Consider the following 21,772-nt stretch of genomic DNA (forward strand, 5'->3'; position numbering starts at 1 on the left):
TGTTAAATAGAATAAAGGTTTGCTTCGTTTCAGCTACAAAACGTCCTATCATCAATTTTTTCCCTGTGATCAAAATCTGGTTTGAGCCAACTTGACCACAAAGTGCGCGCATTGACCCCTGGAGCGGTGTGGCATTGAAAAGTCATGTTTGTGTCACTCGGTTATGTTTCATACGCTGTCGGTAATTCCCGTCCGAACAATCCGCGCGGTGAGAAAGCATAACAAGTTGTAAGAGGAGAGGCCATCTTCCTCCTTTCGTACCGCAAAACACTGGCCGGAGGAAGTGCCGCGAGGAGCGAGACGGCTAGAATTACAGCTTCGTGATTCAAAGTCCATCAGCATAGAGCCATCCGAAAGCGAATGCTGGAACCAGGAAATGAAGTTTGAGTTCATTAAGTAGATTCTTTTTTTTTTTGTGCTGAAAGAGAAAAAGGGTTGGTGTCGAATTTTCCTCAAACTTTTTGTCAAAGCCTAATGTGTTTGAATGTAATGAATGGAATGAGAGCAGAACAGGGGCATTTTTTTTTTCCTCTTTAAGGCTACAGTAGACCTTAATCCTCAATATATCCTGTCATTTGAATAGGAACTTGTGGCACTTTTTTCCTCCCAGCAGAACATTGGTTCAGCAATTGCCGTGCTTATTGTAACCGATCCGGGATATTGAATACTTCCTTCCTTTTTCATGAAAAGAGCACAGAGGGCAACAAAAGGATTTTCGCCTACACGTACAGTTTCCATGTGGGGACAGTCCATACCCACATGTGGCTATGGCCTCCTTACACTTTCCATGCTTTTTTTTTCCAAAGCCAGCAAGTGAAAATGAAGAAACAAGAAATTGTTGATCAGTTGCAAAGAAATTGATCGTTTCAGCAAAGATGGTGCACATTGCGCTGTACACAATGCCATGGATAGAGGGCATTAAGCTCTTGTGTGGCTAACTTGGTAACTCAGCGATGGGGAATCTTGTCTGCATTGGTAGACTATGTCTTACCCTTCGTAAACCGCTTCTTAGGGCCCTTCCTTTCCAGGTCAGAGGAAAGGGGTTCAAAGAACTCGCGGTCCTTTATTTCGCTCCTCGCAGCTTGGTCGATTGGTCGGGTCCAGGAGCCAGTGGTGGTTAGGGAAAACCCGAGGTTGCCAATCAAACGGGATTGTTGGGAGACAAATCAAATTAAGTCCCCTCATTAGCGGCGATTAGGGCTGGCATACCAGACATGTCATTTAGATTTATGGCTTGCCAGTAGAGGAAGTTCAAGTGCTACTAGGAAAAAGAGACTTTACCTCGTGCAGTGTAGTTCAGTGTTGATATGTAAAATGTTGCCAGGAGATCAGAGATACTCTACAGCTGTATGTAATAGGCCTGTTGGCTTTACATTGCATACAATGATCCGAGTTTTTGCAGGTTTTTATGCCATGAAAATGAAAGTGCATCGATGAAGACTACATCGAGAGAGTTGGCAATATCATGATTGTCAGAAACCATCTTTAATAGCATTTCTTTGTCATGCCGTGACCTATTTGATTTGCAGCATATGATTTATCATCAGCTCAGAACATGATGGGAGTTAACTCGAGATGTGTTAATGGTACTTACGCCCTTTTGGTCCTCAACTGACCTACTGTCCCCAGAGTCCTTTGAAGATATGCCACAAGAGGCCTCATTACTATATGAAGAGTTAAAACTTTTTGTTAACCTGGATGTTAGTTACGGTGTCATTTTGCTACGTGCCGAAATTGGCTCTGGTAAACGGAAGAAAAGTCAAACAAGCAAAACAAAGAAAGTTTTGTCAAATTGGGCACTGCATGAAAAAGTGTCAGGATCACAATTCAAGTTTTAATGTTGTGTCATGCAACAGTGATGCTGTTAACTCCTATATCAGATAGACATTTTGATGATGTCACTGCCTCATAACTATTCTATCAGTCAATATCTAAAGATCATCGAACAATTCTTCCTGTTGATAATTCAGCAATGTAACCCCCTTCCGTTGAACTAGTAAGTTACTAATACATATATCCAGAGATGCCAACTGCTATTTTTTTGCATAATTTGGTACTGTTTTGCTAGAAATACTGCAGGCTTCATGGAAAAATATGATTTTTCTAAATTTCTATTAAGTACTTACACATGCAGGCAAGGTAAATATACTCCTTTTCTGCTAGAAATAAGTATTTTCAACTCTCAGAATATTGTAATGCTGTTTGAACAAGCTTGCTAACCTTGTATTGTACATATATGAAGGTTTAGTCTCTACAACCAGTCACTTCGGGGATAAATGCATATATGTAAGATGTGCCTGTTACTCTACTGTGGCATGGGGATGAGACTACTAAGTGGCATAATATTTTTACACTCCTCACTACCAGTGACAAAGTTCTTGACCTTTTGACCCTTAGTCCATTTGTTATCTATATAATATATACAATAAAAATGAAATTGTTCAGGCTTGATAAAGTGAAAGGGTCTGATACTGTCACCTTAAGGGATCAGAAATTTGTAGGTGTTCAGAAAAGTTGTTCAAAAAGGAGAAAATAACCCTCGTAGTGGTGACCCAGTCTGGGACAAATTGGTCGTAATGAGGTGAATTATCGACCATTAGTCTGTGGCTGGGAAAACCCATGTTGTCTTAGAATGAACTTCATACAGAGTGGAATGCTGTATATGTAAAAAGGTACAGTACTAATGGCACTCAATTGAGAGTCTATACACAGAATTGTATTGTCACAAGGGCAGGTATTACACATGGCTTATAGTCTATGGTGTGGTGGGATGAGGATAGATTAAAAAACAAACAGACAACAAACTGTTGGCCATGTTTGTATTGTTTGGGAGGGTATTTCTTTTTTTTGGGGGGGGGGATGGGGAATGGAGATGATGGAGATTTGGTCACAAAAAATTTTAGTTTTTTTTAATAGTGATACATGAAAAGAACCTCTGAAGTGTCACCTGTGGTGTTTTGTTGTTGTTGTTGTTGTTGTTGTTGTTTTTGATTCTTCCTCTATTGTTTTGCTATTGGCTTTCTGTGAAGAAAGATTCAAACATCCAATACTAACTAATTCTGAGTATGAGATATAGGAATTTACAATGTATATGAAAACATGGATTAATGAATGAGTATATAGGTTCCTACCTGTACATGCAAGTGGTAGAGTAAATGGTTTATGTGATATATATTCATTACATATCTGTCAATATACTTATCTGTTCTGCTTACAACATATTGTTAGTCATGAGCTGTGCCTGGATTCCAGGAAAGTATTATATTGGCATGATGTCAGTGGAAGGATCAAGGGACCATCTCGCTAGCTAACCGGGGGTGTCAGACTAGGGGATCACCTCGATATATTTAGGGTTTAATTTGACTGGCAGCTTGCAAATGCAATTAATCCCTCCCAATTAGCGGGATGGCGATCTCTTAATGCTTTCAGACCGACAAAACACGCAGACAAGCTATCCAGTTTGAAGCCACTGGTCTACCTGTGTTTTACAGGCAACTCTATGAGACTCTGTGGAAATATCGATTATTAACTTGCTGAGGACGGACTGATTTTGCTATATCACACATTTCCCATAGACACCCGCCCGAGTATACAAGTGTTGTACTTAGGACTCGTCTACAGCGGGTTAATTCCCCCCCCCCCCCCTAAATGTGACTGATCGACACTGATGGTATAAAGAGTGAGCCTGGTGTTACGCTTCTTTCAAAATGTATTTCAAGGGGTCGGAAAATAATAAGGATAGTGGTGATGATGATAATAGTAATAGTAATGATAATAATATCAACAGCTGCAGAAAAAAAAACCAACAACTGTGCAATCATACAAAATATAGTCAGCATTTCTATATTATAGTGGAACCTACTCTAAGTACTATATACGCCATATATTTAGCGAGTCTAAATTTTCGTGAATCGGGACTTCCCGAAGATTTTGCGAGTGGTTAAATTTGCGATCGTGGAGTACTGTACTGAACAGAGAAATTACAGACATGTGCGTCACATTCATATCGGAATCTGAGTCAGTATATTCGCATGTCTTTAATTTCGTGAATAGCAGCTGACTCGCAAAATTTGCGAAAATAAAAACCTCATGAAATATTTGGCGTATGCAGTAGTAGATGTTATGTTCACATCAGTTTGTTTCATGAGAGAAAAATATGAAAAGTTTGATCACAAAATGTTTGAAGTGCCACTTTTAAACATAACAAAGAATATTCTGAAAGTTATGATTGAAAATATCCCATATTGTCATCATTTTCTTTGTTTGTTTTTTAGCAGCTGTGATGGCAAATATCTCTAACAACAAGAGAGTTAGCTCATTTTGTCACTAAACTCTTCATATTTTTGTTTATGAACACAGACATTGATATTGTTTCAATCCTTTCCTGCTTCCCATGTCAGTTGAACAAGATTTCAGCATTTTTTTAAAAGATGATTTTTGTAAAGTCTGAAGTTTTTGTGCTTTCTTATATTCATGTACAATTGAAAGTTTTCTGATCCAAATTATCACATCCAATTGCTGAAAACATACAATGTGAGTGCTCTGTGTTGCTTGACATAATATGTCCTTGTGTGAAAACAGTTGGGGAAAATTAGTGCCACAAAATGCCCTGAAGAATGTTGGAACAAATTGTAACATGTATGTAATATTTTCTCTTTTGCTTATGCTTTCTTTTTTTTTGTATGACAGTGCTGGTATGGCCTTTACAAATGTGTCCAACGAGTTCATCAAGACGTCAGTGAATGAGTTCAAAGTCACGGCAGACACTTCGCTGGAAAACCTCGCGTCGTATTTCAACGGAGCGAACAATGTGAGAGAAAAAAAAATTGATGGGAACATTATGTGACAATGTTCTCATGTCCCTTTATTTTCTAGTGGAATCACGGACAAGATTAAGAGAATGTCCACATTTTGTCTTCTTCGTTGGATAGTGGGCAGAGAAAATGATTTCACATGAAAACGTGTTTGTAGTGCTCTATATTAACAGATGAACAGATATGAACAAGATCATTGGCATGCTAAATGCTCTGAAGGGAAATGAATTGCAGTATATGTTATGTACAGGTCCCTTTCTAAACAGGTATTCTCTAGAGTAGGTTTGACTGTAATGGGCTGTTTATTTCATTCCGTGTAGGTTGACTTTGATAATGTATGAAGTAGAGTTGCTTGTGATACTTGGTATGGTTTTGTTTGTTTGTTTTTTTTTTGTCTGCGTTCACTGTGGCTGAGCAGCAAGATATCAAACATAATTGACAACCATAGCAATGATTATCTAACCTTCAAATTAATATATGATCCATATTGTATGAAGGCGTTTTGTATCCAACATGCAGCAAATATTCTACAGAATGTACTAAAAAAAAAGACTAAAATATGTTTTATTGATATGCCCACTGGTGTACAAAATTGTTGGTTTTGATATGTTTTTGTAACTGTGTCTATTCTCTTCTCTTTTGATCTCTTTGCCGCCAACAGCAAATTGACTACATGGTAGCCACAGAGTATGTCTTCGTTGATACCTTGTTGCGAGACAATTTGAACAGTAAGTACGAAGGGTGAAAAGAAAAAATTCTTTGATCACGTTAATGAAACAAGACAGGCTAAATGCATTGGCAACAGCAACGGATGAACCATATGCTAGTCTGAAATATGATATCATGTTGAGATTGAGTCATTCTGTTTTACAAACAGCACAGGAGAGCTGTATGAATTTCCTCTGATTTCACACAAAAAACAGAAAATTTGAAGGCCTCACATTTGCGTGAGAGAAAACAGGAATGATCTCTTTCTGCGAAGAAAAAGTCCCATCGTGGCAAGACGTGTCATCGCCTTGTGACAAAAGGGAAATAGATGAATTGAAAGAATAAGTGTGCGTGTGGCGGTGATAACCAGTTACATAACAGAGCTTTTCTTTGTAAGATTTGTAATGAACATGCACAGCACTTAGATGTAATGCTCATTCTCTGTGCAAAGTATGCAGTTGTCACAAACTGTAAGTTGCTCCATATTTAATGTGTTTGCACTTGCTGTATTGCATTTTTCCAGCTTTTTTTGTGTGCGTGCTTAATTCGTCCAATGACATCTGTTTGTGGGTGACATTCCGTAGAGTGCCGCTAATGGATAGGAAAGGAAAAACAAATCACAAGCTGTCCCCCAAAGCATCTACTATGAAAGCCTCTGGTATCTATCTGTCACTTAGGCTTTACAATATATCAAAAGCTTGCTGGCCATGAATATTAAGAACCAGAGGAAATAATGTTAAATGCCTCTGTTTTGTTTGTTGAACATACAAAGGTGCATATATAGCAGACATTGTATATTATGCCCCACACATTGATGTGTAGTTTAAAAAGAATGGATGTGCATGTGACCTTGGTTACATGTACCTGTCTTCTTTATGATGGATGTAGCATGTGTCTGCAGTCAGCTTTTGATAGCAAAAAGGAAGAAACCTGTATTGCAGAGTTAGTTTGTGAAATGTGAAAACCATAATAATTTTGGGATTTTTGTTCTTAGTCCAGATTAACTTTTTCCATCTCACTCCTGTAGGATAGTCTTGGTACAACAGAAGGCAACAAACTGTGTAGATGAGTTGCACCAATGCACACTGTGTTTATGGGACTCTTGTGATCATGTTTCGATAGCTACTTCCTCCAAAGTAATCATGCTCTCAACCACATTTGAAAGCTCTCTTCCACCTGCTTGGATGTTTCACTCAGTTCTCGTTTTGTCATACCCCCTGCGGACACGCTCAGCCTCGGGGGAAAAACAAGGAGAAGATTGATGATGGAATAGAATTGAGAGACAAGAAAATGAGAAGTTTTTGGGGGAGCGAAAAAGCATTCATCAATAGTCTATGGGACGGTCTGATTTTGAAAAATGTGTTTTTTATTGCACGGGAAATGTTGTCAGGACATCTTTGAGGGTCTGATCCATCTTCATGTAGCTACACCTCTAGTATTGTAGCTTATGATGATAGGGCTTTGCTAGGATGCTCTTCTCGGATCCTTTGGGAGGTAATAAAAACCCCCCACTGAACACTGATGAGTCATGTCGCGCTTGTCAGTGCTGTGCCAGATGTTGGTTAAAAAAAAAAAAATGTTTGAGTTGAGCACTAATATCAAGAGTGCCAGTAATGCAGTGTCTGTGGTTTATGACCACAGAAATCATGTCAAACTGCTCTAATATTCTCACTGCCGGAAATAAATTAAAATGGGGAGAGAGACAGGTAAGCGTTTAAAATGACTGGAATCTCTTGAGTAGATGACTCTTTTAGTGAACACCCCTCCTTTACAATAGTACATCCCAGTACTGTAAAATGGGAAATTCTCATGCGTTTCGTGCAGCCAGAAACTCGTGTGAAAATAAATGCACGCAAATATTTTTGCTTGTTCCATGTAACGCTATTCAATGTTTTGATTCAGCAGCATTAAAAACACACGAAATTCATTTTACTCTGCCCGAGCGTGAACAATTCCTTGCGGGATAGTTTCTGCTTGTACAGTATGGTGAGAAGAAATAGATAAATTTTATTTTGATGCTAATTGTGTAATGCAGACCTCACATTTGGTTTTCTCTCAGTATTGCCTGAAATCATCAGGCATCATTTTTCTCTTTTTTTTTTTTTTGGGGGGGGGGGGATGGTTAATTATAGTAAACTGCAAAAAAAAAAAAAAGACTTTCCCCCTTATAGATAAAGAATAAACAAGATTGTGAGGGGTCTGTACATGCAGGTGTAGATCTTCATTGTAGACTAAAATGCCCAGTGGCTGTATCTTTTATTTCGCATCAGCATGACCTGAATATACAGCACAGGGAAACGAGGGGAAGATGGTGACTGCTGCTACAAAGTCTGGAGAAAGCTCACAACATGTTTCTGGTTTCGATGCAGCGGTGTCATTTTTAAGAGCGGAAAGTAGTAAATTGAAACAATGACCGTGAGGATTTAGACGGATTCATCTCAAAAGCCCCAGCCTCTGTCTTTACTTTCAGACAAGACAAACCATAAACATAGAAGCTCCGGGGATTATGGATTGTGTTTCGCAAAAGGCCTTGTTTTTTTTTTTTCCTTCTCTTTTTCAAAGAAGGATGAAAAATAAGCTTAAACCGGATGTGAACTCAACAAACAGACAATTATCAGACTATTTGCAGACAAAAATAGATTCTGAAACTGGTAAACAACTTGTTTATGTTGTCTTGCTTTGGGCAGTAATCCTCATTTTTCGCTGGTGAGCTTTAGAGTGATGTTAGCTTAATATCCTACACTGTAGCACTCACTGTCAAGTCATTCTTTAGATACATCATAGTGTCCAATTTTGTGATCACAATTTCACATTCTAGCTGCTACAAAAATTGGTTGTACAGAAGAGAGCACATGGATATATTGTCTATGTATTGCAATAGCAAAGCAAGATTTAAAAAAAAAGAAAAAGAAAAAAGGCCTGTTGACAGTAGAGCGTAATTGTGCCGGTGGTAGGAAATATGACAGTTTAGAATACTGAATAGTCATCACATCCAAGAAGCATTCAGTAGCTGCCTCGATGGACATGTTGGTCACATGACTGTCATAGATGGTGTAATTCTGCTCATTTTCTGTGGCATAAATGATGAGTTGCTATTGCCAGATCTTTTGAAATGTTTGTTTTGTTTTCATAGTGCTGAATGCTTTGTATTTGAGGTTATTACACTGCTTTTGTAACAGAGAAACTTTATTCCACCGCTTAGATTCTTAGAGAAACATTTCCGTTGTCCCTTCTCTTTTGAAAGGGTTGCATACAGAACAAATTAAGCATTTGTAGGCCAAAGCAGACATAAGTCATATGATGGAGATCGCCATTTTTAGTCACCAGCAAGAGATTGTGTTGAAAAGCTTACTGGTGCCTATTTAAACTTTCCCCCATTTTCAAACGGCTTCAGAAGATGAGAGTGTGAATGTTTGATTTCTGATATGTTGCTTCCGTGACTGAGTATAGGCCCAACATGATGGCTCCAAAAAGAATGTTTCATCCTAACATTTGCCTGAAAATAGAGAGACCCATTAGGGTAAAAACTCATTGTGCATTGGAAGGGTGACAAGACTTGATATAGCAGAGATGAATTTTAGTCTGAAAATAATTAAAAGCTTGAATTCACCAACTCCTTCCAAGGCCAGATCCTCCCTCTGCACTTTATTGGGCATGTGATCCGAGCAGCTGTTTGTTCACCAAACTGCAATCCATCATTTCATGGTTTCCCCCTGCCCTCCTCCCTTGAAGTGTAAAATTAGATGTGCTAATGAGATATGTAGGCGAGATAACAGGAGTCGGCCTATTCTCTAAGTGGGGAAGCAGATTATCATGAAAATTTTCTTCTGAAATGTCCAATGCTTCATTGTCATATTTTGACATTGCTGCTAGGTGAAGAAATGTACAGTAGAGATACACTGTTTCTTCAAAACTTGCATATTCTATGCAAGTGCATGAAATTGGATATAATTTGGATCACATGTACTTATGTACAGTATGTCCCCAAAAAAATTACAACGGGAAACCCCATTCGATTTGCTTCAGTGGTCAAAGAGAAATGAGGAATTTTGTAGAGGATGTCGGGAATCTCTTTTGTCCAAGTTCTGTCTATTATTCACGCACTAGAGCATTGAATTGCTAAAATTGGAAAGACTAGACTAATGACATGCTTTACAATAATCTACATTTCTCTGTAACTCTTAACCAAATTGAATGGGGTTTTCTGCAAAATAGAGCTACGATGTTATATTTTAAGGCCCCGAAGTAGCACAGGTCGATCATTTTGGATGTTATCAATTCGAAAATTTGATTTTGATTTTTGAGGGACATACTGCAGTATGTCTCACAAAAATTACAATCAGATTTTCGCATTGATAACATCCAATATGATTATTTTTTTTCAATGCTACTTCAGAGTCTTAAAATATAACATCTTAGCTCTATTTTGCAGAAATCTCCATTCGATTTGGTTAAGCAGTCACAGAGAAATGGGGATTGTAGTAAAGCATGTCATGAGTCTGATTCTTCCAAGTTTAGCACTTCGATGATTTTGTGTGTGAACAATAGACAGAACTTGGACAAAAGAGATTCCCGACATCCTCTACAAAATTCCTCATTTCTCTTTGACCACTGAAGCAAATAGAATGGGGTTTTCTGTAAGATGTGGGCAATGAGTTATAGTTTCATACCCTGAATTTGTATTTAGATTGATGCAATATTTTTAAAGATATCATTGCATAGGGCCCCGTTGTAATTTTTTTTGGGACATACGGTATTATGTACATGTATTATTCTGAAGTACTTCAGTGCGGGATGTGTCAGGATTTATGGGGTTCTTGCAAAAGATTTATTGTGTGTGTGTGTGGGGGGGGGGAGGGGGATGGGGAGGGGGAGGGGAGGGGGAGGGGGAGGGGGAGGGGAGGGGGAGGGGGAGGGGGAGGGGGATGATCAACCTGAGGGAGCATGCCATGCCAGTCCACCTGTATTGGTTGGAGTGAAAAAAAAAAAATGTGTACAGCTCTTGAACATGGAAAGAGTGTGTATGCCTTGGCTCTGAGAAGAAATCAATACCCGATGCATTTTGTCTTTTACCACATAAATCATAGTGAAGAGTGAATGACATTGACTATGAATGTGTCTGCAATTGTGTGATGTCATGCAAAGAACAGACGTTTCACATTTTCTATCTCTTTGTGAATACTAATCTTTTTTTTCCACTGCTGAAACTCTTGAAAGGACAGTAAATGGATGTGAACGTGTCTATTGGCTTTTGTGTTTGATCCTGTTGTGCTAATCGATACATGGCATACAACTGTATGTGATTTCAAGCTAAGCATATATGATTTCAAGCCAAGCATACACAATGTCTGGGAAAAGAGACAGCTGTTACTCAGGTGCTTTGGTTCTCCCAGCTGCAACACGGTACTGACAGATATTCTGACTTTTACCTACAAAGGAACTTTAAGTGTACAACCACTCCATGTTCAATGTTAATTTAATAAATAGACACGAGTCCATTTCTATGTATTATAATTTTTATCACAATTGAATGAATGATATGAATGGTGTGATATTTTAAACTTTTATATACCGCTTGTATTCATTATTATGTTAATGTCGATTGCAACAGCACATGCAAATGAGATTGAGTGATAATACATGTATTATCGCCTGACATCTGTCCCATTGGTCTTTATTGACGAATATCACTGAAGTTGTATTTTCATTGGGTTATTTCCGACTGCATCTCCCTGTTCTTTCAGAGCCATTGCTGCAAAGTCATTTGACATGGCAGTAATTGGATGTGATGACTATGATTTATTCTTCATTGATTTGTCAAATGAAAAAGAAAACAAAAATCAATTCAGATTTGTGTACAGGTCAGTGAGGGTCATGTGAGGCAATGTCATTACGTCATCACCATATCTAATTTGCATATGTTCCCTGAAAACGTGAAACTTAATGAAACTTTGGCAAATTCAGTATTAAAGTGTAATATATCTAAATGTGCTTTGTACTGTTCAGTGTGTTGGATTTTACTGTATTCATTAAACCAACCTGAACACTAAGTGGCATTGCATTTCAACAAAACGGCTGGCGAGAATTGCAGCACACTGTATTTGGCAGTTGTTATAGTAGCTGGTGGACAAGAAGAAATTAGGTGCCAGCTTTGGAGAATGTCCATATTAAGTGTAACTGTATTATTGTTACCATGGCGACTGCAATTATTATAACTTCAGATGATTGCTAATCCCCATATCTAGCATAATTTGGTTGTCCCATCCATCAGCTTGCCGATTGACTCCCAAATCAACTTCATCTTTCCTCTCCTCTCCCTCAGACATTGGCACAGAGATTGGTGAGCCCGTTCAGAAGTACCTCAACGATGAGGCTGGCCTCAAAGAAGTTGAGAGTGGCATCGCCAACATCTCGAACAGTGAGTTTCTTTCAGCAAGGTGGTACCAGTGCTACCACTCTTCGATCCACTGGTCATTCCAAACTCTTGAGAAACATCTTAGATTTGTATTTTGACACGTAGACAAGGAAGGATCCAGTCGCAAATACAGGGTAGCAGTGCAGTATAGATTTTGTCATAGTTTGTATTTCTGACATGAATAGATAAATCATTTCAATAGAGCTGGCATAGTCTAGTCTTCTTAACCTATTGCATTATCATCATCATCATCATAGTCTGGATTGTAGTAGTCATTGCTAATTTCATCGATTTTGTCAGTAAATTTTGCCAGAATAATTGAACTTTTGAGGAAATATTGTCATTTTTCAAGAAAAATTAGTCCATTTCTCATGGCTTGAATTGTGTTTGTATGTTTGTGTTTTCAGTTTTGAATGAAATGGAGAGAACCCTAGTGCAAACGAGCAGTCTTCAGGCCGAACTCGTCAACCAATCATCCGTCTTGGAGAACGAGCTTGACCAGGTGGTGGCTGAACTCAACGACATCAATGACCAATGCAGTAACTGTGTGCCGAACGTTAATGAGAGCTTGAGGGTGACCGCAGATTACAGCCAGGTGAGTTGAAAAGTGAACAACAACAACAACAACAACAACAACAGCAACAACAATAACAACAACAACAACAACAACAACAACAACAACAACAACATCTATGGTGGCATTAAACAGTCAAAACCCATCATTAGATGCCGATGAAGCGACATGTGGAAGGTGTAGTTGCCAACATTGTTGCAGGAGTTGTCATCCAGTGGCTGTTTCACAGAGAAGTTTGCGATCTTCGGTGATGTTTGGTTGTAGGTTGAGCTACCATAGCAATGATCTCAGTGCTTACAGGAGATTTGCTGCTTTTCAGCTGCTGCCATAGCAACTCCACATATTCAACTGTTGTACAATCCTTTGTGAAATAGTGCTATGGTGTGTATGAACTACCGTCTATCAAAAGATCTAGGTGTGTAGGCATTGTGTTTTTTGACGTGTGCCATTTTGATCATGGCCCCTGCCAACAATAAATTTCTGTGTGATGAAATTTCGGAACTTGTTCACATTGCAAGACTTCATGTTCACAATTTTGTAGTAACTGCAAAAATTGTATGGTTCAGCTCTATATTTCATTTTTTTGTTCCATTTCATGAGAAGATAGCAGTTGAAAGGAGTAGAACTTATTTAGGTATGAAAAACTGGAGAAATGCTTGATACTTAAGAGTAATAGCCTTAGTTTTGCTCAATTTGAGAAATTTGCATTGACTGCCTCGTCCATGGAGGCATGTATTTTTACATGCGGAGTCATTTGTGTTAAATCAAGATCCAAATCAGAATATTTTCCAAGCGGATAATAGCCACGCACTGGGTAACACTGCGAGTAAATTCTGGACATAGACTCGGGAATGAAAGACTGAGACTCGGGAATGGAAGACATAGACTTGGGAATAAAAGACATTGACTCTGGAAAGAAAAACATAGACTCAGGAATGAAAGACATAGACTCGGGAAAGAAAGAAATAGAATCGGGAAAGAAAAGCATAGACTCAGGAATAAAAGACATAGACTCAGGAATGAAAGACATAGACTCAGAAATCAAAGACATAGACTCGGAACGAAAGACATAGACTTGGGAAAGAAAGACAGGGACTCGGGAATGGAAGACATAAACTTGGGAATGAAAGACATAGACTTGGGAATAAAAGCCATAGACTCGGGAATGAAAGACATAGACTCTGGGAAAGAAAGACATAGACTCAGATTGAAAGACGTAGACTCAGGAACAAAAGACATAGACTCAGATTGAAAACGTAGACTTAGGAATGAAAGACATAGACTCAGGAATGATAGACATAGACTCTGGAATGAAAGACATAGACTTGGGAATGAAAGACATAAACTTGGGAATGAAAGTCATAGACTCGGGAGTAAAAGCCGCAGACTCGGGAATGAAAGACATAGACTCTGGGAAAGAAGACATAGACTCAGATTAAAAGACGTAGACTCAGGAACAAAAGACATAGACTCAGATTGAAAAACGTAGACTTAGGAATGAAAGACATAGACTCAGGAATGATAGGCATAGACTCTGGAATGAAAGACATAGACTCGGGAATGAAAGACATAAACTTGGGAATGAAAGTCATAGACTCGGGAGTAAAAGCCACAGACTCGGGAATGAAAGACATAGACTCTGGGAAAGAAAGACATAGACTCAGGTTGAAAGACGTAGACTCAGGAACAAAAGACATAGACTCAGGAATGATATTGTGCTTGAGTACTAAGATGGCAGAGCGCTGACCTCTTATGATGGTGATGGATGGTCGAGAAAAGCCTCAGTAATAGAAACAAAATCTTAGGGGAGTTGTACTTTCATGCCATGTGGTATATACCTATGCAATGACGTTTCATACTGAAACATTCATCCTTAAAAAGCAAGACTGCATTCAGGGTCAAACTGCTGGTAAATGCGTCATCGAAATATGACTTACAGAGCCATGCAGATAGGAAGTAAATCAAATTTGTCATCTCTTTGGCGTGGGTTCACAATCTTTCCGCTCCAAATTGTGCGTTGACCTGTATATTAATAGAAATATCCTGGGCATTGCAACCTTTGAAATGTCAGTGGAAACAAAACAAGAGTTTGCCGTTAACGCTGGAAATAGTCAAGGATTTTTGCCCTAAATTGGAGGGAAATGTAGAACAAAGCCGTTGTCATGTTAGCCGAGATTCTGGAAGTTGTAGCATTTTTTTCTTCTTCTCTTAATCTTTTCAAAGCGTCACAGAATTACCTCGCTGACCATAAATTAATATCTTGCCTAAGCTCTCGTCTGAGCTCCTTGTTTAAAGACTAGCCACTTAGGATGTCATGATAGCCCACGATGACATGAACAAGTGTCACTGATCAGTGTGAGTGAGGTCACATTTCTGCCACTGTCTAACTTTGATGTGCTTCTACAGTATGCTTAGGGTTACATGGAGTTCCTTTCCACCTTGCTCTATTGTCATTCTTGGATTCCTGTTGTATGTTACATCTGATGTGATTCACACACAGATTGAATTGTGGATTTTCATATCTTTTTGGAAACACTTACCAATTATAGCAACTTGAAAGAAATCTATTCAAAAATTCCTTGTGATTTAAGTTAAATCATTTCAGCTTCCGCATATCATGATTATGATCTCCAGTGATTTTGATTGCTGTGATGGACAATTCCTTTTTGTCCAAAGTGTAAGAGCTACTTCCCCAGTTCTGTATGCTTTTTAATATTACTTTTAAAAAAATGTTCAGATGAATTGTGATGCAAAGTTTCTTTGTAATGGTGTAATGGAATGGTGGATTGTCCATTTTCACATCACATAAAAGGTTACAACACTCGGTGCATTCCACATAAGATAATTGACAAGATTCTTAGTTCGTAGTTGACAGTGAGTGGAGCGATCTTATACGAGAGTCTGACATGATGTGGTCTTGTGCTCTGATGAAGAAGGAGGTCAAATTGCAGTGTTTCCTTTCCATAAATCATCCGCCTGGTTGCCGTGGAGACAGATTGACGGACATCTTGCTCGCAGTGTATAGTGTATAACTGCTTGGCTTAGGGTGCCGAGTTTCTTTTCCAAACCCGATCTTTGGAAAAAGAGTTCCGTCTCCCCCTGTATTCTTGGAAGTCATATTTCAGTGCAACATGGTGATTAAGGGAGATTAATAATGAGCCTGATAATGATAATGATAATAATAATAATGATATGACACATTCATATTGTGCCATATGTCTAGTACAACTAGATACTAATGTTGGTCCCTCCTTCTCTCAATATCTCGTGATTTGATGGTGGTGCTTGTGATGATAACTATTTGTCAAAGGTTGCATTTACTTCATGATTTGATGGTGCTTATGATGAAAATTAGCTGTCCAAGGTTGCATTCATATTCTACACATATCCTTCCCTCTCTCTTCCTTGTTGTCTTATAGATTCTTTCCTCATTCTTGTATGTTTTTTTTTCAAGTTGAGTGTCATGGCCAACTTTACCTTTGACAAAACAAAAATGTCCACCAAATTCAATCAAACTAGGAACAAGCTTAGATTTGGACTGAACGATTGATATTCTGCTTAAAAATACAAGCTCAAATTGTGAAATTACACTCTCCTATCATGCTTGATATTTTTTGTATGATATGCAGTTAATGCTGATGTGATGTGATAGTTAAACATGGGGGGGGGGGGAGAGGGTTAAAGGTATGTATTAAAATGTTTACATTTGTGACTTGAAGGTCAGGGGTCAAGGGTTACTGTGGAGCATATCATCATTGCAATTGGTGCAGCGGAAGAAAGAAAATGATCAACTGCACAAAATGAATTCATTGACGCAAAGGAAGACATGGTAACATGCTTATGTCAGTGAGCTCAAGTGATTGATTGATATTTTTTTTTTTCAGGGGGGAAGGGAGAGGGACCTTTTTGGATCCAGCTCTGGTATCTCTTATCAAATTCTGTCAACCTGTCTCTTTTCATTGTCATCTTGTCTCGTCAGTCTATTCTTGTTCACCAATGTCGTCATGATTGGCTGAAAGGGACGTAAAATGACGAGTAGAAGATTATGATTGCCAAGTTTCGGGATTTTTGTGGTGAACAAAATCAGAAAAAAGAAGAAAAGATCCCCAAGGAAAACAGAAAACAAAAAGTCAACCCATACCCCAGACTCATGTGCGTCTTGGTTGCCGTCCAAACCGAAGGGGAAGCGTCAGCTGACTTCGGTGGTTGTTTTGCGGGGCTGATGACTGTGTGTTAGCGGGAAACGGGTTTTCTTCCCTCCGCAGCGATTCACAAGAGAGGGGCAAGCACCGGCAGAGTTGTCAGGCCCGCAGGCACTGAAGGAACCGCTTGATCTATCCCTGGTCTAAAACTGAGTCGTAATTTGCATATTGTCGCAAAATCGGTCACATTTCCTATGTGCCATGTGGTAATTGGTCAGATTTGAAACCCCAAGTTGCCTCTTGCACGGTTGAGGCATCCCTTGCAAAGTGTTATGGTTTTTGGGGTCATGTTATCTCCACTGAGGACAGATTGAGATCATGGGCCCCCCCTTCCCCCCCCCCCCCCCCCAAGAACTTGAGAGAACAAACTCTGAAGATGGATTGTTGTATTATTCTGTCCCCATATAGAGAGAACTACAGTAAAAAAATAAAAATAAAATAAATACAAAAGACAAATGTCCGTGTTCTTTTAGTCCTTTTTGTGTCTTCACCTCAAGGAACATGATTTTGAGGAACTTATAAATGAGTGATTGTTATAGCAATGATGCAGTGCATCAAGATATACTCTCTGTGCCTACCTGCCTGTTTGGTCAGCCAATTATGATGAAGGCTGTGAACGGAAGGAATAGTCTTATGTCAAGGTGTTCTCATGATGGGGTCGTGCAGGATGTATGGAAACCTTCGTAGCCTTGTGCCAGCTTCTACTGAAAATGATTTATATTTTCCACCCCCTCCACCCCCTTTTATACATGCCAGCTTGCTTGTCATGTTATTCTGTCTCTAAAATGTCAAACAGTATTATAAAAGAAAAGCAAATACAACCCCCCCCCCCAAGTCATCATGGCTAGGTTATCACTCACACAACTTCTTGCAATGGGTACAACTTTGTCCCTTTGATTTCGCATCAAAACAGGAAATTTAACAAAGATCTGTATGTAGGTCAATAGGAGCCATAAGAGGCCATGATGTCATCAGCATCTAATTTGCATATTTAATCGTTCCTGGAGGGCTGGAATCACTGTTTACATGAAAACATAAGATTCCATTGCTTGCTTGATATCAGTGTGACTTCATTGAAATTCTACCATTTGTTCGACAGTAAAGCCAGCTTGAACATAGTGTGAAATTGTACTGGAAAGAGGTTGATGATGAATGTTCATTATTTCTGTGCCCAGTGGTAGCCAGCAGTTTCATGATATGACCCATCTAGTCACAGAAACTGTATTTCTGTGATTTAGTGCTATTTTGTGTATACTGAATCTCTTTATCATTCTTTTTTAGGGTTTGAAACGTAGAATGGATTAGTCCCACGTTGTTTGTATCATGTTTGAATGATGTTTGTATGCAGTATTCTTTAAAGCCTCTCAATCAGTAGGATTTTTCACTGATTCTTAAATTGGCAACATATTTCAGACAAGTGGAGTTTCTGTCTCTCTCAAATTGGCAAATTTTTGTAAACTGCTTTCTGGTTTTGTGCACATTTGATGAATAGAACCAGTTCAATCTAATCTTTCTCTCACTTTAAGATGTGCAGTGAAGGTCAGAGTTCCCAATTTGAATGATGACAACATCATGATGATTTTTGCACCAAATTCTGCCAAGACTGAATGTGTCAAGTGTGATGATATAGCAGATACATTGTAGTAGAGTTTATTTGAAACAGTAAGATAAGTGAAATATACTATCTTAGGGATAGAATTTATTTGTAATGACCTCTCATAACCATGGTTCTTTTTTTTTTCCGTGTCTGTTTTTGTGCCTACAGTTGCCATCATTAGATGCACAGATTGAAGGTGTGCAAGAGGCTGTGAATGCCACAACCAGCATTTCCACGGAGGTAAGGTTTACCAAAGGCTTCGTATATTGCCAACCGTTAAATTTTTCTTTGTGATATTTAAATTGATTGATATCAAGTCACTGTTGATGCCTTAAAAAAAAATCATGTAAGACCTCTACCCTGAAAAGCAAATATGAGAATGAAAAGAGCTGTTGAAAATTGTTTGCTAAAAGATTTTCACTCTTTCACTCTTTCAAAAAAATGTTGTATAGTTTTGTGAGTATAACTTGCTCGCTACTGACACTGTTTCTGGACGGGTTTAGAATATACTTGGTCACCAGCTTCCAAAGAATCGATGCGAGACTCACGTTTGTTACTGGTCTGCATCTTCAGCTCTCCGTGGTCCACTCGCTCTCACGACACACGTTTGTTCACGGACTGCTTACTTGTACAACCAAGTCCACAGTAAATAGGGAGCCCAACATGTGACTTGAAACATTGTCGCTTGGCTGATGCTTGAGGTTAAAGAGTAAAATTGTGGTTGTTTAGAAAGCCTGGTGAAAACACAAATACATTTGTAGATATGATAAAGAGAGATAGACCAGCAACAAATACTTGCTCATATTTGCAAGGATTTAAACAGACATGAAAATTATGTATTTATTCACACACACACACACACACACACACACACACAAGAAAGAAATTATAATTCAAAACACTGAATGCAATATTGGAATAGAAGATGAAGTTTGAACACAGGACAGACTATCCTTTTTAGTTTCCCTGTTTCCACTATGCTGTGATTTGTAGCTTTTTTTCATGGGGGTGGGGGTGGGGAAGGGAGGTTGTTTAGGAGGAGGGGAGAGTGGAAAAACAATGACAAAAAACAAAAGAAGGAGAATATTCCCAAGAGATGATGATTCATCTTGCCGGTATGCTACAGCTGAGGTTGTAACTTCCACCTCGCTCTAGTCCATGACATCACTATGATTGAGAGTCCACTGTCACTGATTGGCTGCATGTTTAAAGCCTACTTGTTCTCATAACTGCAGTATTGCAGTGACAGACTGGCCGTTGGTATGACAGTGGATCAAAGCCAGGCTGTTTAGTAGACTTCCTTAAATTTTGAGTGTGTTGTCCCACTCACCCAAATCCATGTTAGTGAATCATAAGAATTTGCATTGTCGTCATCACTGGGGATTTAAAAGCTTTGTGCAACGAATACTGGTCTAGCCAAGTTTGTACTGTGCAAGGATCTTGGTTTCCTACATTACATGAATCATTCAAAGCAGTTGCAAGATTTGTATCTCTTTCCAGGGCCATACTGGGGCTTTAAGCATGTGTTTTTCATGTCCAGGTTATTCCCCTCCTTAGCATCCTCCCTAGTGACCTGACTCTGCTTGCTGCTATGTGTACTCCCCCACCCCCACCCCACCCTGTCCACCCCCTCCTTCTCTTCTCTGCTTCCCTTAGTATGACCGCTTCACCAAATTTTAAAGACCACTGTCTGTATGATTGTGTTGGGATTGCAAGCCCCCCCCCCCCCACCCTTTAACGATAACTTGCTAGCATATGCAGTCGTATGCTGCATTCTTTGTGTGGATCTGTGTCACACACACACATACACACACGCACATACAAAATCCATATCCCTGAATGCTTGTGATGAAAATGAGAGATTCTGAGTGATGACAGTAGACATAGCCAGTAAATGCCACCAATATGCTACACCTTCACCTCTTAGAATCAATTCTATATATGTGACCATGCACCTCAAAACGAACATAAAGTCGCACACACTGATTTTGCGTGAGGACTGAAAATAAGTGAAATGGGTCAACCTAGCCGAACTTGACTTTTTCAAATTTTCTGAAAGAGCGGGTCTTCTTTTACATTATGCTCAAATTTGGTATCATAAAACGGGTAGGAAAGTGTGTTTTTTTAGTAGTTTATCTCGAACATTTTTGGTAGAATGGTGTGATTACGTGTGTCTTTAGAATCCCTTTTTCATTTCTGAAAAACCTTGTCCACACTCTTCACTTTCAACTCTCATAACTTTTGAAAGGATAGTGCTACTGCTTTGAAAGTTGCCATTAATTATGGACAGAATGTGTTAATGAGGCATGCTTAATTTCAGTTTAATCTGATAATCCCTTCATTGTTGTTACTCTGGTGGTTTACTTCCTGTTTTTTGTCCTATTCATCACACAGCCAGCACAGTTTGGTAAAGATTAAGCGCTTGAATAGACACTGTACTTCAGAGCCTCTTTTCTCAGTTCACACTTTTCCTGAGCTTGTGCTTTCTTTCCAATATTTAGATAGGTTAGGAGAGTCCATTTGATTTGAGTTATACGTCATTTTAAAGCTTAAAGTCTGCTCTTTCAGAATATGCTCTTAACTAAAAATTCATGTCTGGCGACTTTTTGTTTGTTTTGAGGTGCAGGGTCACATATACCTGGACTCCTGTTGAATAGTGCTCCAGTTTTTGTTAGATTTCATCTCATGCTCCCTCTCAAAAAAACAACAACAACAACAAAAACACACACACGCAAAAACCAAAATAACCCACACCTAAAATAATGATGCTAGAATACAATGTAGATTATACACCCATTTTCACATGAGTAATAACAGTTGAATTGCCATCATAAATGCAAACACTTGTTTTCAGTGGCCATGATCCTGTTCTGGGGGGTTGATTTGCTACACATCCATTAGTTTCCTTTGATCATTGTCAATGTCAGGAATTTGTGTCAAGTCTCTTGCTATTTCTAATGTGTTCCTTCCTTTCCATTGCTTCAAACCTCTCCTACATGTACACTGTATATGCTCTATCTGAAGGGCCTTTGATAAAAACTTTTTTTTTTTCACCGTTTCCACTCATTTTGTCTCTTGGTGATTGGTGGAAATTTCTTCCCATCTTCCTTGCCAATCGCTTTCTATAGCCAACCTCCAACCCCCATGTATGACAACCTCTCTCTGCTTCATGCAACATACCTTTACCCCTCTGATTTTGTCAGTCATTCTGTTATACCCTCTTTTTTTTGGAGGGGGGGGGGGGGTACCAAATCTTTCTTCACTTTGAGAAGCCTTTAAAAACAAAATATCGCATATTTCCCCTTTTTGCCAATCTCGGCCACTGGAAATTTGCTAACAACCCCCTCCCTTTTTGACCTGTCACCAACATCCTCACCCACCCCCTTTCATATCACACACATCTAATATTCCCTTTTGCCCCCTTATTTTGCCAACTGCCGTAACCCCCTTTCTCTGCATCAT

The 21,772-nt window shown here is 39.0% G+C and overlaps 1 protein-coding gene across 1 annotated transcript in view; it reads left to right on the forward strand.

The window, feature by feature from the left end:
* The window catches only part of LOC139719876 (prominin-1-A-like), a 113,391-nt gene that overhangs the window by 21,541 nt on the left and 70,078 nt on the right, over nt 1-21,772 (forward strand). The window contains exons 4-8 of the mRNA XM_071631264.1: nt 4,690-4,810; nt 5,476-5,542; nt 11,845-11,940; nt 12,345-12,532; nt 18,479-18,550. Coding sequence (XP_071487365.1) covers nt 4,690-4,810; nt 5,476-5,542; nt 11,845-11,940; nt 12,345-12,532; nt 18,479-18,550 — 544 coding nt within the window. The remainder of the gene's footprint in view (nt 1-4,689; nt 4,811-5,475; nt 5,543-11,844; nt 11,941-12,344; nt 12,533-18,478; nt 18,551-21,772) is intronic.

The sequence above is a fragment of the Diadema antillarum genome, unplaced genomic scaffold (assembly GCF_040938485.1).
Source record: "Diadema antillarum isolate AM-2024a unplaced genomic scaffold, OU_Dant_1.0 scf00000009, whole genome shotgun sequence".
Taxonomy (NCBI): domain Eukaryota; kingdom Metazoa; phylum Echinodermata; class Echinoidea; order Diadematoida; family Diadematidae; genus Diadema; species Diadema antillarum.